The 17966-nt window shown below is 49.3% G+C and overlaps 1 protein-coding gene and 1 long non-coding RNA gene across 7 annotated transcripts in view; one reads left to right on the top strand and one right to left on the bottom strand.

Moving 5' to 3' along the window:
* Positions 1-2069: 2069 nt before the first annotated feature.
* The window catches only part of LOC135917010 (uncharacterized), a 100209-nt gene continuing 84312 nt past the window's right edge, over positions 2070-17966 (bottom strand). For all 6 annotated transcript variants that reach the window (XM_065450469.2, XM_065450467.2, XM_065450470.2 and 3 more), the window contains 5 exons: positions 15122-15353; positions 13873-14256; positions 12127-12391; positions 9521-9727; positions 2070-8117 (listed from right to left, as the gene is read on the bottom strand). In XM_065450469.2, coding sequence (XP_065306541.2) covers positions 7827-8117; positions 9521-9727; positions 12127-12391; positions 13873-14256; positions 15122-15353 — 1379 coding nt within the window. In that variant the 3' untranslated portion in view covers positions 2070-7826. The remainder of the gene's footprint in view (positions 8118-9520; positions 9728-12126; positions 12392-13872; positions 14257-15121; positions 15354-17966) is intronic.
* On the top strand, positions 8006-9626 carry LOC139054641 (uncharacterized). Its single transcript, XR_011511384.1, has 3 exons — positions 8006-8144; positions 9192-9277; positions 9491-9626. It is a non-coding gene; the product is annotated as an uncharacterized lncRNA (long non-coding RNA).

Genomic DNA, 17966 nt, shown 5'->3' with positions numbered 1-17966 from the left:
GGGGTAGGTGTTCGTCTGGAGTCGTCTCCAAGCTACTTGTCGCTTGTTAAGCGATTTGTGTGCTGGCGGGTACACTGCCCTGGCTAACCTGTAGTGCTGAGTTATTTCCTGGTTATTTATTTGTGCATGCTTCCATTGCGAGGGGATAGAACCTGTTTCCCAAAAGTGGTTGAAGTACTCTGTTAGGGCAGTGATAGATACGTCGTCTAGATTTCGGAGGGCCTTATTTGTTATTCCATCGGGGCCTGGTGCAGATTTAGTTCGGAGTTTCAGCAAGACGGCTCGTACTTCAGCCTCTAGGATGGGTGCGTCTAGGATAATAAATTCATGCATGCTAACCGAAGGCATCAAAGCTGCCGGATACGAGACCCTCGCTATGCAATGAACGAGAAGAAAGGAAACCGAAGGGCCCAATTTTAATTAGTCATACCATAAAAAGCCAAAGAACAATGACACCAAGGACAGCATAGAAGAAATTATCTGCACTATTTAATGGAATGAAAGAAATGATAAATGGAAATGAAAGTGGATGAAAAAACAAAAGATATTTTAGAAGTGCGAAATTTTTCAGGACGTGCACATTTTGCGCCATTTTTCCTAAAATATTTTGCAATCTCTTGGCATCCCTTTCTTTTGTGCAAAAATTGGCAAAATTTCACGACGACTTAAATCGGCACCAGAGGACGCTCGTGGTGGTGACGAATTACCTCGTGGTCGGCAGTTAAAAGGTTAAAGCAGTCCGACGCCTTTTCACCGGAAACGCGACTGTATACTATGCCCTAATTTTTCCGGGCTTAATTGAGAATTATCAGGCATCGAACTCTGCGTAGCATATATGATGCGTTCGGCATTACAGGTTTCAATTAATTAATAATCCTGCAGTTGTAGTGTTGTAACGTCACCTGTGGGGCGATCCCGGATGCTGTTTAATCAAAGGCATGGACTGGCCGACGCTGACGCGCCTGTCCACGGCGCGTGTCATCGCAAGAGTTGTAACACGAGAGAAACAACAAGTATGACGCAAGTATTTGCGGCGCTTTAAGCAAGCGCCTTGCTCGTCGAACTGCGGTCGTTGTGCTGTTGCGCTACACTGGTGAACAATGTTGCGACTTTGGAAGACAAGTAACGGAGTATTCGAGTCGGCGAAGGAGAAGCGAAGAACTTTGTGCAGTATTTACAACAGTTTTCGAATCTCTCTCTCTCTCTCTCTATATTACACACACACATATATATATATATATATATATATATATATATATATATATATATATATATAATAGAGTACGTATAGCTTTCAGATAGCTTCAGAGGCACCCCAGACCGACTGCACAGTGGCGGAATATTTCAACGTTAAAACTTAAATAAAAGCTAGCCTTAGCTAAAAACATACATAGTTTTGTTTTATTGGTGAAGATGCATTGACTGTTTACTAAATATTCACAGGATTTGCATCTGTAAGAATGCTTTTAACAAGCATTGTACTATATATAGTCGCAGCCACACTGATGTGCGCCCTAAATGACCGGACATTGTTCGCTATCATTCACCTAACGGCGACAATTTTTTTGCTATACATTGGCTCTGTAATGTTGTGTCGCTGGTGCGAGTATGACATATAAGATATCAATCAGCGAGTTTATCTGTATTCCTTCGTAATAAGCTTTGCCCTAATCAAGGCGAAAAATGAAAAAAGAAGAAAACGATAATAAAATTGCTGATGTATGCATACGGCTAGCGTAAACGAGTTCTAAAAGTCGGGCATGTTATGATAAAATTGGTAAATGTTGGCCGATATATAAGTAGCGTGTGTATGTACAGAACACAGTCGTATGGGGTTGGATGGCAGCATCATGTTGCGGATAACCATGGGTGGAAGTTCGTGCAGATGATGGATAATCATAGAATGACGGGGCGTCATAGCACCATTGCATTATGGTCGCCCCAGAGTAGCAAATGCCGTGAACGTGCGAGTTGTTGATGGCACCGTTACGTTGGTAGAGGGAGTTTCAGTTGCAAACATTTGCTGCACACAGCGCGTGGTCGCTAATCAAGAGATTGCGTAGACTGGCTTCTCATTTGTAACATCTTTATTGACTCATTGAACCAGAAGTTGAAAACAACGTACACCGTAAATACACTGGCACGTAAACACGATTCTCACGTCGCTTAATTCGAAACGCTACAGGAAAATGATGATCGTTGACCTCTCCGCTGCGTGGTGGCGATCTATCACCGACGCTGCACGAAAATAAGTATATATGTATATACAGTGCGCAAAGCAACGCGATGCAGCGAGCTAAAGCCTTACAGCCGCGTCCCTGCCGCCAGACACGGTATTATGTACACTTTTTTTTTTTTCGCAGGCCGCAAAGCATAAGGCACTCGATAAGTTTCAAAAGGTCACACATACTGTCCACGATTCTGGCGTATTCACCCGTGAAGATCCGGCAGTCGCTTCCACGATTTTCAGGCGTATGTCACGGTGTATAGACGCGCGACTGAATTATAAATTGAGCTCAGGTCGACAAGTGCTTTTTCCAGCGAAACACATAGAAACGCAAAGTAACACAATGCTCGTCCAGTGCACCGAACTAATCGGTTAAAACTGATTCCCGAGCGACAAGGATCGTTTAATAAACTATCCCATTCGACATATAGCGAGAGCGGTGGACGATGAGAGTTCGATTCGGGTTCAAGCGCATACACGTCGGGACGTAGGCGTGAAGTAACCCACTTCGTATCTGGTTGCAATGTCTCTCGATGCACGCAACATGTGCTGCGAGGTATTTGTTAGCGGTAGCGTGACTGCATTCTCCGAAGGCTCCATGTGTAAAACTGCGTTACAGGTACATACCACTGTGCCACGTGCCACGGTGCCAGTGGAAATTTAACAAGCGTTGACTTTATAGGTGTGCGCAGCATCCTTAGCATGCCCATAATTACAGGATTCCGCCCACCATCTTTAACGTAACGCGTTTTGTGCCACCTTCACTTTCTAGCTTGCAGACCGACGTTGATTGCATGCGTGTTCGATATGAACTGTTTCGAGCGAGCGATTGAACGGGTCTGGTTGTTCAGGATAATCTTCCGCCGCAATTCATCCGGGACCGAACAGTTTCGTCTAGAGAGACAGACGTCGATGGCTCGTCGATCAAAAGACACTTTTCGCTTCGCAGTGAACAGGCAACGGCATGTACATCGCTACCAGAGATCGCGAGTACTGTTGAGACGGGCGCTTCATTGTGTATAGCGTCTGCGGTCAGTCAAACATGATGTCGTTGCGCGCAAACTCGAGATGTTTAACACAGAACACACTGAACTTGACCAAAAGCGTCCGCAATTCCTTAAAGGCACCTGGCGCCACTTCCAAAAGAGCTAGTGGCATGATCCCCCCCCCCAAAAAAATATATAAAAAATAGGGTAAGAGTTCAGTTTAAGAATACCAGGAGACGAACACAGAAATAAACGCATTCCTCCGTGCAGGGCAGCAGACCGGACGTGCGTCTGGTTAACCTCCCTACCTTTCCTTCCTTCTTTTCCTCCTCTGCTTTTCCTGCTTGATAAATATTTCAGGGCACTGAGACGCAATTCGAGCGTGCCATGTTCGAAATTGTGCGCCAAAAGCACGTCGTATGCTGCTCGTACGATAACGTATGCACTAACGTCTCTCAGCCGCAGTAGATGCTTTTCTGCAGTTATCTCCAATGCACATGCATTATTTTCTAAGGTTCTTTCTCTTTCTCTTCAATATTGGCCGTTTCTCTCAATATATTGCAGAAGGTGTAAAAAAAACGAATATCCTTTTTGAAAAGAAAAGGGAAAGACGCTTATTTGTGCTTTACATAGTCCAAGTGTGTATTCAGTGCGCCATGGTTGCTTTCCCATAGACTGAAAGATTTTAAAACTCGCACAATGCCATATATACAGTCGGTCTTTGACGCGTTTGTCATATCTGCAGATAAATCATGCAGCGATCATTTTTACGTGGCGCCATCCTTACAAAAACGGTGCGTGATAATACACGGCCACCAAAGCGTCCACAGGCGGCATAGAACATTTTTCAAAGGTAACATTTGGCATCGCAATACATCTGATGCCGATTATCATTAAATCAACACTTTTCAGGTAAATCTACGTAAATATAGAGTGACGACGTTGTTCAAGGACAGAAAGAGTAGAGCGACAGCACTCTCGAACAGTCCCGTGACGATAAATCAGTCCAGCCACGCCGCGTGTGCGCCTGCATCAGTTGGCGAGCTGAGAGCACCGAAGTCTCGGGGCAGGTATGCGACAGCTTCGCGACATTTGGCACATCTTCGAAATAACGATCAAATCATACTGCAAGATGAAAAAAAAAGCGAAAATCAAAGCTAAGCATGGCTGCACAGTGTTTTCTTCTAGCACCAAAACGAACGCCCCAAACTGAGCGAGGAATGCAACTTAATTTTCCAAGCGACCCTCGCAAGGGACGACTGGCTAAGCGATATAAGGCCGCAAATATCGTATTAACTGACCAAGGCTTGAATAGACCTTCTGGCGTATATCAGGTGGCAATGCCTCTTACAGTAAGAGTAATAGTGATAATAAAGTTTATCTGTATTTAGATATACACAAAGGCAAGTTCACTAAATGTACTTCAGATATTACGTAAGTACCCAAAAATATCCGCCAATACTGTGCCCCATCAGGTCTCCGGAAGTGTTAGCACTTAATGTTAAGCAATATGAAAAACACATCCAACGACAACACGTCTCGGCGTATGTTTACAACACACCTTGGAAACGGTGCCGAGATTTGTTACCCTGGATTTACTAGATGTGGTGATGATCGCACATCGGACAAAATGACCCTGCACCAAATGCTCGTCTATTGCTCTGTGCTGCACTACTGGTGCTTGCTTCCAGTCACGAACTAGAAATTCACGTTGTGCGCATTCTATAGTTCAGCGCACGTAGGAAGTAGAACAGCATGCCACGAGACCAATAGCCGAAACTTATACCACTGTAAAGGCCCGAGAGAGAGGTATATACAAATATAGCATATAGAATTTTGTGTCTCATTGCATGAAGTCCGGAAACTAACAGCTTTAACACTATCGACTGCACGTTGGCGCGCCTACGCTTGAGCGCCTGATTTCTTTTCTCTTGCTTTGTCTTTTTTCGTGCGAGAGAAAACCGATTCAGGAGCGACTATATCGTTCTATACAATCAGGCCGTAATTACAGGATCCCAGACTTATGGAGCTATAAACGACTAAGAGATGCGCTCAGCCTAGATGGGCACCAAACAAGAGCGTACTCGCCTCCGAAATGATGACGGCAGATGAGAGACGAATCACAAAAGCGTTTCAATAGTGTAACTACGAAGAGACTGAGTATTCTAAGGAAGCAGGAACGTTATGCAGGGCCACTGCCTTACATTTTGTACACTTGGTGGCTTCATCTATCCACGTGCCGCGAGATTCTCTAATATGAGCTTATATTATGTTATTTAACACCACCAATAAACATAGTCATCATGCTCATCACGTCCCAAGGGTTGGTAATGGGTGTGCGTATATTGAAGTATAATGACAAGTAAACGCAAGGGGGGGCTTGCACTCAGGAGAAAAAAAAACATCAAGACTATTTCCGACGGAAGAAGCAATCTGCGACCCTGCTATCCTATACGTCTTTTTCCACATTTGTTCAACGTGACTGCAAACGTACAGTCACGAACGAATAAAATGTGATAACATAAGACCTTCGCTTATTGTTTACTGCGCACTGCAGCCTATACATAACAAGGGAGATAACCAATGAAACGCGACACCAATATCAATTACGGGTTTTTCTCCTAAACCTTGTCGCGTGGGGGGCGCCGGATACATAGTAAAAGGCTCGGGATAGACCATGTGGGCTTGTTCAGATACCATCAGCATTTGGGTTGCCGCGGCCTGGACTCGAATCCTCGACATTGTATTGAGCAACGGAATGCCATAGCTGCAGCAGTGTCGCTGCGGGTATTCTGGAATTACAGTGCTGGGCTCGCAGCAAAACGAAGGCCCCGACGTTATAGCGTTACCGCGTTTCATTTCTCGGCTCTCGCGTTTCTATACGCATAAGGTTGAATGGGCTGCCACGGACGGTTTTCTTCTCCTAAAGCTATAGAATATCGCCTGATCGCGTCAGATCCCTGATCCGCGTACTGTTTCCATTATCGTGTTTTTCGTCTTCAGTTGCACTATCGTCAAATTCGCTTCACGTCGCGCGTCTTACGTTGCCTTCGACGAGACGTCGTAACTCATGTTCCTGCGTGCGCCTGCGGAACGAACTTCTGTAGCAACATGATTACCGTCCCTCAGTGTTTTCGAGATTCGAGACGTAGAGGGGAGCTGGAGCACGTAGATCCCATTACTAATTCTTGTTCATGACGTCAACGAGATCTGGTCGTAAAGGTAGGTTGACAGTCCGAGAAGCGCCTCACGAAAACTGGATGAGAGCGAAAGGCAGGCTCAGGAACGTCTGAACGACACGCAAACACCTGAGACACTCAGTAATGCAGTGATCGATTCACAGTCTGAGGCGCGAGTACGTAATTTGCACTGCGGTTGAATGCTCGACCTCGGGAAAAGAGCCATGATGAGGATCACGACTCCGCAAGATTTATGGCTGCGAGAGTGTTGTGCTGAAAGCAACGCCACACAAGAACCACCCGCACCTGAACCAGGTACGTTAGCATCGCATGGATGGCGTGCATTCCGTGTCAAAAAAGTGAGCGGCCGGGACACTGCGCGCGTTACCGAAGCAGTGACGAAAGCCGAATAACGATCGAGGCTCCCAGTGCCCCTAGATTCCATCAGTCACGGACACCCGATTGTTTCCAGCAATCTCACGCAGCGCAGTATGCATCACAGTGGATAGGCCCACCACAAAGCTTTGCTACAGCTCGCGTAAAACGCGCAGCATCGCGGTCGCTTTTAATTAACATGGGCCGTGTCCTTTCAAATTTCAGTGCGCAGAGTTGCCCTGCTATTGCTAACGTCGCCGGACACGGGGACAGGCTCACAAGTAGGTTATACTGACTGCCAGCCATTGAATGACAGAAAAAAACTATACATCTGCAGAACCGCCACTTGTGAAGTGCCGAAACTCTACGAGGAGTGTACAGGCGTTTCGCCAGGGCATTAAATGCGCAACTCATTTCTCACCTTCTTTGCCAACTAGCCAGGTGTATCTTTCTGACGAACCATGATTGCTCGACATGTAGCTCCGCTGCGCCGTCGCGAACCTCAAATTCCACGGGAAACATTATCGTCTGTGCTCTCGGCTGTATATACGCCCCCTATATAAAGCTACATATATCCGATGAGAGGAAAATGATGTTTACCGTTACGACAAGGTTGAAGTTCTCGCAATTTGTACTACTCGTTTGTTTCGCGCAGCGCTGGGCTTATCAACAGACCAACGGGACGCAGAAGGCTATGGAATATAAACGGAAAGCAAAAAGCGGACAGGGGCAAACGCTTCAGCGTCCCGTACGAGGACTTATTCGTTCGGCCTTCAAGACAAACTAAACACAAACCAAAACACAACACCTTTTTCTATGAACATACCGAAAGATCTTTAAATGAGAGATTCTTTTCGAACGCGATATGGCTGCTTCGAGTTCAGCTGGGTATACAGTCACACGCAAAAGAAGAAGCGTGTCGAGTCCGTACTGAGAGGTGGCCGCTGACGCGTCACTGCCAGCTTTCCATACGTCACAAGAGCAAAGAGTCGGTTTGGCATGGTGGCGCGGCACCGGATTATCGAGTCCTTCGTTGGTTCGCGTTCGTTCACTTTTTGTTCACTCCAGCGAGTCGTGGGTCTGCAGCATGGCCCTACCGCCGTCACAAGTCTCGCTGGCTCTGGTGCCGCCTTTTCCGACAGGAGCTTGACTCGGCGCTGTCGTCGTCGTCGCCGCCGCGGCTGCGTTCTGTCCCAGCAGCTGGGAGAACAGCGTGGTGCCCCGATGCATGCTCGACTTGTTTCGGCCTTCGTGCAACGCCACCCGATTCCGGCAGAAGCGCAGTGTCTCGCACGCCAAGTCGCCCACCGTCCAGTGACGCTCGTCCACCTTGAAGCTCACCTGGGACAGCTGCAAGAGCCGCGAAAGAGTGAGCGAGTGAGTGAGTGAGCGCACACACGCATTAGGCACCGTTACCCATGAAACTTAACGGAACACGACGAAAAAGTATAATCTCCTAGCAGCACAAGCGTTCACCTACAGACTATTCCACGTGGCGCGATGAGGCAGTTTTCGAGGTCGTCTGTTTCGAAAAGTTTTGTGAGTACACGCCAAAGCGTTGATCCTTTATTTAACATTTCATTGCAAGATGTAACACCATACGTATGTCAACCGCCATAAAAAGAAGACAATGCGAGAGAGCGCAAGTTTAATATAAGCACAATAAAACCACGAGAAAAAGCGTAATCGTCAAGCGCGAGCTTCATATGTGGTGTCGCATGATCGCGCGACGTCATGCATAGTCCAGCGCTTCTTCGGCTGTAGCCTTGCTTATATCTTTATAAGGAATGTTAAGTTACATGCCGCGAACCCCAACGCCCAAGAGCTATACCTGTTGACCACAATGGCAAACTCTGAGCAGATTAGAACGTGCATGTGAACTGTACATCTTCATTTGGTCCAGAACGCAGTCTCAGCCCTTTACCACATATACACGCTCCCTACTAGTACACTTACATATATACTCTTTACTGAACGCGCTGGACATTAGTCTTCATTTCGTTCAAATAAAACTTACTAATCATTGGCAGCTTGCCTGTCCGCTTTCTAAAACGCCCTAACATGCTGCTGAGGCGTTGCCGTTTCTGCCTGGCGCTTGCTTTGCATACTTATAGTACAGCAAGCTGACGCGCGTTCGATGCTTAGCTATAGTGGTAACGGCAAAGGCAAGCTATAGCAAAGGCGCGCTAAAATAACTTCACCCAGGTGAAGTACAGGGATAATGTGCAAGCTACGAATGAGAACGCAACGCGCCAAGCGTTTTCTGGGGTCTCCGGCTGCCAGCCGTCACGTATAAAGTCTGGCGCTGGCTGAAGCCGGAGACATGTCTGCCAAATAGTGGTTGCCGCTAATTAGGCGTCATTTCGTTTATTTGCCGTCGTGTGGTCTTATTAACCTGCATCGGCCCGATCAACATCCATGCAGTATAAATCTGTGCCAGACAACGTGGTGCCAGGTGCCGCCTTTGACTTCACATCCGAAGAAGACTGTTACTGTTGGACGCTTAAAGGGTAAGAAGAATGTGGCATGGATGTGCTCGTCACTGAGTAGCGCGACGGGACCATGACGCAGAAAAAGGAGGCGCGTCGTGTGTTGTTGCTTTCCTCTTTCTTGCCTGCGTCCTGGTCCAGACGCACTGCTTGAGCAATGAACGTGCACCGCCTGTTTCATTGCTGTGCCTCTCTCACACGCGCCCGATGGTTTGCGTATTCGCATGCGAAAAGTGGCCGGCGCTGCGTCAGTGCCACGTATACCTGCTCGAGACTGGGCTGCCCGCCGGTGTAGATGACGAGGCCGGGCACCCCGGCGACGCTGGCGGCGATCCACTGAACGAGCGCTTCGAGCTGCGGGTCCCCGGACGGGTCGAGGCAGTCGCGCGCCCACCGGCACGTGGCCACGGGGCGCAAGCCGGTCGCCGACAAGCGCATCGGGAACGACGATGGCGACGGATGCGGCTCTTCCTGCAGGAGAACATTGGGAGAGAGAAAAAAAAGGTCGCTTTTACTGATTAGTGTAACTGAGGCTCGCTTACACGACTGGCTGCGCGTGCGACCTCTGTTCTGACAACCTATGCGCCAACATTGTGGGTGCATGAATGTTGCAGCTCGCGCTGCACCTCGCGACGGAAATAAGCTGCTCTGCCTAACTATACAGCGAAATGAATGAATGAATGAATGAATGAATGAATGAATGAATGAATGAATGAATGAATGAATGAATGAATGAATGAATGGCTCTCAGTCCAGGGCGCCACTGGTGAACTTTTCCAGAAGCTTTTCAATGTAGTGCACCAGAAAGCGTTGATCGTGCTGGATTCTGGGGAACATGAGCCAGGCGGGTGCAGCGGTGTAGCCGAGGCAAGGGACGGAGTCGTACTGGAGATTAAAGAGCTACCTCAATCAAGATGGCCGCTGTTGGCTGTACAAAAACGCATCTTGAGCATACGGCGCTGCTTTTTCTTAGGTGTCTGGGGCGTTATCCTTGACACAAATTGTGCCATGTCCTGGCTGGTTGGCTCTAACGAGAGCCTCAGCCTCTCAGACAGGCTGAAAGGTGCGAACATGGCTGAATTAAACGTTTAGGGCAGAATTCAAAAGTGCCTACAAATGGCGGAAGCTTGTACTCCTGAAAAGAACTACAGTATATGCAGTATACCGGCTTTCTTTTTCGGATGAGGCAGCCATTACTTTGATGAGAAATAAAAATACCTAACTAACGAATTAGCTCAATTAACCTAACTAGGTTTTATTATTTCACGGCATGTGTTTAAATCTACGAATTATAGCCAGTGAGTCAGAAAGGCGTATCCATTTGGAACGAATTCTCTGCACTGCACCAGTTTCAAGATAATAATTTTCAATGTGTACGTCCGATGAAATACATTGGTGTTCCAGTTACTTTTGCGCTTCAATGCATAGAACAGCGTTCTTGCAAGAGACTCTCCCCTCGGAGCCTTGCGCGCGACGGAAGACGGTGCGCTTCCTCCGCGCTTCCCTCCCTTGCGTGCGCGAGATTGAGTCGCTATCGCCGGCTCACCGTCGCACCTTTTCACTCGCACATACAGAATTCGTCGCGCGGCGACGATGTTGCTTGTAGACAGAAAATAAAGATGGATTTCGCTTGTCCTGTAGGTCCCGAACTCCTTCAAAGAAGGTTTCAATCGTAGTTGAAACAGATGAAAAAAATATGCAGGCGAAGAGTGTGCAACTCTTGCCAGCTCCAAAGAAGTGGTGCGCGCGAAGAGATAGAAGGAACATGATCGACACAGTTTCCTTAATATTTTTTTTCTAATAGAAAAATGGAAGGTGAGCACCGAGGCTAACAACTCTGAAACGTGTGAGTCTTGGCACATGCTTGGGCACATCAGCGGTGCGACTTGTCTGCAAGCACACTGCCTGCATGTGTTCCTCAGAGAGTGTCTATGAACTGTATGGCAATCTCGTAGAGAAGGGCGCGTTGGAACCTGTGTAGCGACTGCGTGGACACGTGCGAACGTATGTGTCCACCTATATATTCAACGTAAACATTCGCTAGCTGTGCACTTGTGACACGCGAATGCGTAACGACACCCATTTCTCGTGCCGCCACGGATGATCCCGAAGGACTTGGGTGAAAAAAGAGAGAGAAAGGAATGTTCAGCGGCAACCGACAGTGAAATCGTATATGTATGCCTAAATTTCAGTAAAATGAAGGAAACTGCTGTACTGCTTTCCCTGCATTTCCGTGTATTTAAAACCTTCTGCGCTTACGTTGAGGAAATTGCGCCGCGGCGAAATGCAGCGCTTCTCCGGATTCCGCAACCGCGGTCAAGCAAAGCTGGACCAACGGGAGAAATTCGCTATGTAGCAAGTAATGAAGCTTTGGCGCTAAAGTGGAAAGATGGAGGAAGGAAAAAAAAAATTAAATTATGGGGTTTTACGTGCCAAAACCACTTTCTGATTATGAGGCACGCCGTAGTGGGGGACTCCGGAAATTTTGACCACCTGAGGTTCCTTAACGTGCTCCTAAATCTAAGCACACGGGTGTTTTCGCATTTCGCCCCCATCGAAATGCGGCCGCCGTGGCCGGGATTCGATCCCGCGACCTCGTGCTCAGCAGCCTAACACCATAGCCACTGAGCAACCACGGCGGGTGGAGGAAGGAAAAAGCGCCCAAACGCCAGTAACAACTGAGGAGCCATGAGAAACAAGTTGCCACAGGGCAACAGACGAAATCAGTTGGGGCGAACTGTTGGGAAATGTTTAGGCGATATATGCTCTATAAGCGCACAGCGCATGCAGATGAAGCGGCAATGGCGGCACAGGCACAGGACCTCCAGAGAGTTCCTGCAGTGGACGAATGACGGGGCGTGCACGCTCACCGAGTCCCGCGGAGGCTCTTCCTCGACAGACACGAAGCTCTCGCGCCTCCTCTCCGCGCTGTCGCCGCTGGCCGTGTCGAAGTCCTGCTGGTCTTCGTCCTGCTCTGCGGGCTCGCTCTCGACGTCGTCCTCTTCGGAAGTGCCGGCCGACAGGTCGGGCGACACCGGCCGGAAGGAGTGCGCCTTGATGAACTCGGTGTCCTGCCGCGTCAGGCCGACTGCGCAGGATTCCGCGTGGCTCGCTCCCTCGGAGTTCTTCTTGCACCTGTTGGAAGACGGGCAGAGCTGTTACAGCGTGCGCTTCGACGTCGCTCGGGTTGCTCGAGCGTGACGCTTCGCTTGTGGCCGAATGTCGAGGAGCGAATTTGAACGCGTTCTGGTGAGGCGAGTGATGACGCAGCATGGCACAGTCACCGCGGTTAACGCCTGCAGCACGCAAAGGTGCGTGGCATAGGTATACTACGAATCACAGGTGTCGTGAGAGACGCTCACCTTAATGATAAGCTGGAGATGTTAACCTGTATACGATCGTCTGGCCTGCTACGCTATAGATGCCGGGTGAAAATTTACTGCAAGCAAGGTGCGCATGTGCGTGTCTATGGGTGCATACGTGTCACAAATGTCGTGTGCCGCCAACGTATCTTACGACAGAGATCAACGGCACGCGATTATTTTCACGCGAACGACAGCTGTTCGGTAACTGCGGCCGGCCATTGCTGATGGCACACTAACCCAACACCAGTCAGAGACATGCTGGGCTACACCAGTGACGACACAGGCTGAGTTGCTCACAAGTATATACTGTTTCCTTCTTTTCTTGACGAGCGTGTAGTCGTGCGAGCGTTTGCGCATCGTCCTCTGCATTTCGTCCTCACTGGCAGCCGGTTCGCAACCTTGGCGGGACGTTGGGTTTGAACGGAGGCATACTGTGAGTGCATGCACGCTTCAGCTACGCCGGTCGCCTTTTATATTATGCATACGCACGCGGCGCGCCGTCTACTGTTCTTCACATTTGCTGCGCGCCGCTTCTGACGTTACGTCATACACCGCGCCGTCGCTCGCGTCGCCTCCGCACTTGCGTCGCTGCACCGGTTGGCGCCATTACACCCGCAACCAGCACTCCGTGCCCCGCGCCGTTCTATGCGCCCGTCTCTTATATGTTTCTTGCAGGGTCTTCGGATGTCCGCGTCACTAATAACTGTATAAGCCACGCTTCACAGTTAAACAGTAGGTTCATTTATTGAGTGGACCTGACGGAAAATTTGGTGCTTATTGACTGAGCGAGGTATAATCATTGTCGTTTCAACAAGCCTTGTCTGCGGGCCGGCGAAAAAAAGAAAGGCGAAGAAAAAGGGCTCCACACGAATTATTAAAGTGCTCTCCACATCCCCGCACGGTTGATTAACACGCTTCTTCCAAACGCAGCTCCTGTGTACTGCCATACTAGTCTCTATGCACACCTCTCGTCCAACTCGTGCACATGCAGGACCTCTTTATAGTGTCGTACACCCTCTGGGAACGTATGCCGCGCGTGACCCAGCTAACGTTAGCCAAGCTATTGAACGAAAGAGGATTAAAAAAGAAAGACATGACGCAACATACAATTATAAGACTTGCAATGTTCAGTCGTTAGCTGGGACACCCTATATGTTCGAGTGTGAATGTTACAAGGCAGACGCAGCGTCGTTCTCAAGCTCACGGGTTCTTAGCTCATGTGGCATAAAGGAACCTGACAACGGTGTATACCTGAATTTGGCCTTGAAAGGAACTGGCAGGTTTGGGTTGACGCCGTCGAAGGAGTACGCCTTGGGCATGCCCTGGCCCGTGGTCATGACCAGCGTCTGTCGCCGCCCGGGCGAAGACGTCATGACCAGCTCGGAGGCGATGGACAGCGCCGGGAGCTCGCGCGCCGAGCCCTTGGTCGGCAGCAGCACGTGCAGCGTGGGCTCGGAGTTGGCCGCGCGCACGGCGCACGCGGGGGCCTGGGGCCGCGAGAAGCCCAGCTCGGGGTCCTCGTCGATGTCGTCCATGTCGCTGCTGCCGCTCGAGCAGCTGGCGCGCAGGCTGCGGCTGAGCCGGCGAGCAAGCCGCCGGCCCCGACGGCGGATGCGGCGCCGGAAGTCCTCGTACCTGCCAGTGCATGGTACAAGAAAGGATAGGCGATAAAGATAGGGTGCAGGAGAGAGAGAGAGAGAGCAGTACGGAAAAAGTGAGGATGTCGACTAGGACAAACGTCCGCCGACTGGCTGCTCTGACTGGGAGGGAAAATTAAGGCTGATTGAGAACTTAACGGGAGAAAAATTATGTGGATTCTACACGCTGTAGGAATCGCTTTAAGCAATGCTTTCTGGTTGTTCGCGAGGAACGTTGTTCTCGTTTAGCGACCATTTGCAAGTATAGAGCGCACGACCAAGTTGGAAACATTTTCTCCTCGTGAAGATAATCTTGCGGCGCTCGAACGTACGGATTCCGCGAATGACGACGAAGGAATGACGACAAAGGTATGATGACGACGACATCATGTAAGACAGGAAATTGGATACCGCGTGGAGAGGCCTTCAATCTGCAATAGGCATAAAATAAGTAGTAGAAGAAGACGATGATAAGAACTTGCAGAGAAAGGTACGCGGTGATAAGCACCGCGTGAACACAGTCTTCCACATCTCTCGTTTTCTGCTAATCTTTTCTGCCATTTCCCTTTCCCCCAGTACAATACAGCTTACCAGACACTCGTCCTGTCTATCCTCCCTGTTTTTTTAAATTGCTCTCTCTCCCCTTCTTCCAGCCGAAGCGCGCTGGTTCAGGTCTACCTCTCCGCCTTCCTTTAAGTAAGCTCTTTCTACAATTACCGCTTTGATTTAAATTGTATCTATTCCCTTACAGATAAGGCCAAACTGCACACCCTCTTCTAGCATGCCGCTACCTGCTCGCCGTGTCACATACAGTCGTCGGTGCTCGTCGTCATGCGTCACGACAAGGACCACGCGTTGCTCACCGTTCGTGCTTGCTGAGCGAGAAGGCGATGTAGTCTTCGTCGTCGCTCCGGTAGTCGAGAACGAAACCGGCCGAGCTGGCCGAGTCGTCCCTGCTCAGGCGCTGAGACACCGACGAGAAGGCGCTTGACCCGCCGCCGCCGCTCGTGTGCGAGCGTAGCGAACGCTCTCGGCGCGACTTGAGGCAGCGCGGACGAGTCTCGCCCGGGAGGCCGGCGCCGTGTCCCTCCGGGCCTGCGGTACAACACGCAAGGAATAAAATTCAGTGTCCTACTTTCACTCTGTGAACAAGGATGACGAGCGAAGCTGTGTATGTGGGCCCCATAATGGCGAACTGCACCTCCGTCGCGAACTGCACCTCCATCACGTATGCGAAGTCCCTAATGCTTGCTTCACCTCCGTCTCGGGTCGGCCTGGCATTGCACTGTCTTCGGGATCGGCCCACGTATGTGTAATTTTGTGTCTGCACACAGGCATGACTCTAGGGGGAACTATTCCTTAACAGCCCTTCGCTGCAAAAAAATTGGAGCACGCTTAAGCTTCGCTTTTAAGAGTGGAACGCGATGGCGTTCAAAGATCCTTGACTGCTTCTTGCGCTTCCCGGCAGCTGCAGCTTATGTAACCGTAATGTTTACCGGGAAACGCTGGCGGCGAATGCCATACGCGAAGGCGAGCGGGCGAACTTTCTGGTAGAAACGCGGCCTCTTGCGTGGGCCGCGGATGAGCGGAGGCAAGCGCCATCTGAATGATAGTGTTACAAGAAGCTGAGCACAGCGCGCCCCTCTGCGAATGTTAGAAACGCTGGAAAAGTGGTTTATGTTTGAGTTCCCGCGTAACAGAATTGTTTTCTGGTATATTCTAATTACAATCCGACGCTTTCATGTCTGTAGGTAGTGTTTAGGTTGTACTTTACGATTTTTCGGACGCATCTTACTTCGAGGTTTTCAATTACTCCAGTAACGCCTCGGTTCCACGCGGAGGGCCTGCCTGGTGGTGCGGAATGGTTTTTCGCCAAACGACGTCCGACGCAAGGCGCATACACCGGATTTTACGCGACACGAGGGCCTTATCGCGTTAAAATGGCTACATACATGAACTTGAAGCACCAGACGTGTTTGTCGCCATTACACATCGAGAACGTATACATATTGGTCGACCACGGGAAAAAAAAATTCAGCAGACACTTAAGACTGCTTAGTGTGGGAATGCGAAAGCATTATAATCGCTCAGGTGAAGTGTTTTCGCTTGATGTTTTTGACATGCAATAAAGTCCTTTCTGCTGAATAGGTGTGTGTGTGTTTGCATGTACGTTGGCCACAGGGTGGAAACATTCAAACCATTTTGCTGCAGAGCGATTAATTTTATGTTATGGTAGGTCTGTTGTACGTGACTATTTCCTCCTCTTTTGTGTTCCCTCACGTCGTCTTCTGAGGCTTGGTTCCGTGGGCGACCATGTTTCACAGCTGCCGCATAGGTAGACGCTTCCGTGTGCATCACAGTAGACATAGGTAGTACCGATGAAATCCGAAGAGCAAGTGACACGTGGGAGGCAGTGACGGAGGCAGTAACGTGTCGTGTGCACTGACGCACATACTACACACAACTTCGGTCAACCGTAACAATGGAGCCACCGTGGCGTTGTTAGTCTTTTTGTTGTTATGTGCTTTTCTTTACTGAAAGCGCATTTTTCTAATGCATTTTTGACTGACGCGTAAGAAACTTTATAGTGATCTGGTTGATGTTTTCTTGTCGCACCCTGTTTACCGTACGATGTATAACTGAGGACCTGAACGCAATGTGCCGAAACGCGTTAAAAAATGCCGGTTAGATCTTCAGCGAAAACCTTTTTTCAATTGCGTTCGGGCATTCTCCTTGTGAAGCCATGGCTACAAAGCAAGAGCTTCTTTGTTCCATGCTCTGTTAACTGCATCACATGTAACAAACCTGAAACCATTGAGCACATCTTCTTGAATCGGCATGACTCCGTATTCTTGTGGGATGTTCTCAAACGAACTCCGAAGAAAGAACTGCTGTTAAGTCCTTTCGGTATTCGGTTCTTACCATGCGCAGACACAGGGGAAGTGCCGGCTGACTTGATACTTTTGTGTGTGAGTAGCGCTTGGAAAACGCGTATGGATGTCAGGAATGCCCACGTAGATGAAAGGTCTGCGAGGGAACACCTCAGTGAAAGTCTTAGGTGCACGCGTGATGCCTTCAAGCACATGACAGAACCGCCAGAGTTGTTTCAGGAGCTGGAGATTTGGTGTCTGTGATAGCCTCTTTGAGGGCCTTTTATATATGTAGTCTCTCGAAATGATGTAATATTTTTCTGCACCAAGTGACCTACTTTGTACGCGTTTGCGTGTTGTTGTAATGAAGGTAATAACAATAAAGAAAAAAAAGCCACCGTGACATCGAGGGAGCGTGCTCGTCTCGCACCCCGAAGGCCTGGGTTCGATTCCCGCGCAGACCGTAATTTTGTTAGCGCTGTAGCCCAAACATAAACCACTTTTCCAGCATTTCTACCATTCATAGAGCGGCGCGCTGCGCTCGGTTCCTTGCAACATCATCATACAGATGGCGCTCGCCTCCGCGCATCCGTCGAATTATAGAGGCTAGAAGGTTTCCTCCTCACCCGCCGCATTCCGGCCAACACAAGAAGCTGCGTTCCTGCCAGGAAGATCGGCCGCTCGCCTTCGTGCGTAGCGTTCGCCGGCAGCATTTGCCAGTAAACATTACGGTTACATAAGCTGCAGTTGCCGGGAATCGTGAAAAGCAGTCAGGGATCTTTGAAAGCTATCGCGTTCCACTTTTAAAGGCGGAGCTTAAGCGTTTTCCAAACTTTCT

Source organism: Dermacentor albipictus, chromosome 1, assembly GCF_038994185.2.
Source record: "Dermacentor albipictus isolate Rhodes 1998 colony chromosome 1, USDA_Dalb.pri_finalv2, whole genome shotgun sequence".
NCBI lineage: Eukaryota > Metazoa > Arthropoda > Arachnida > Ixodida > Ixodidae > Dermacentor > Dermacentor albipictus.
The sequence above is the reverse complement of the archived record's forward strand: the minus strand, read 5'-3'. Positions and strand labels throughout refer to the sequence as shown.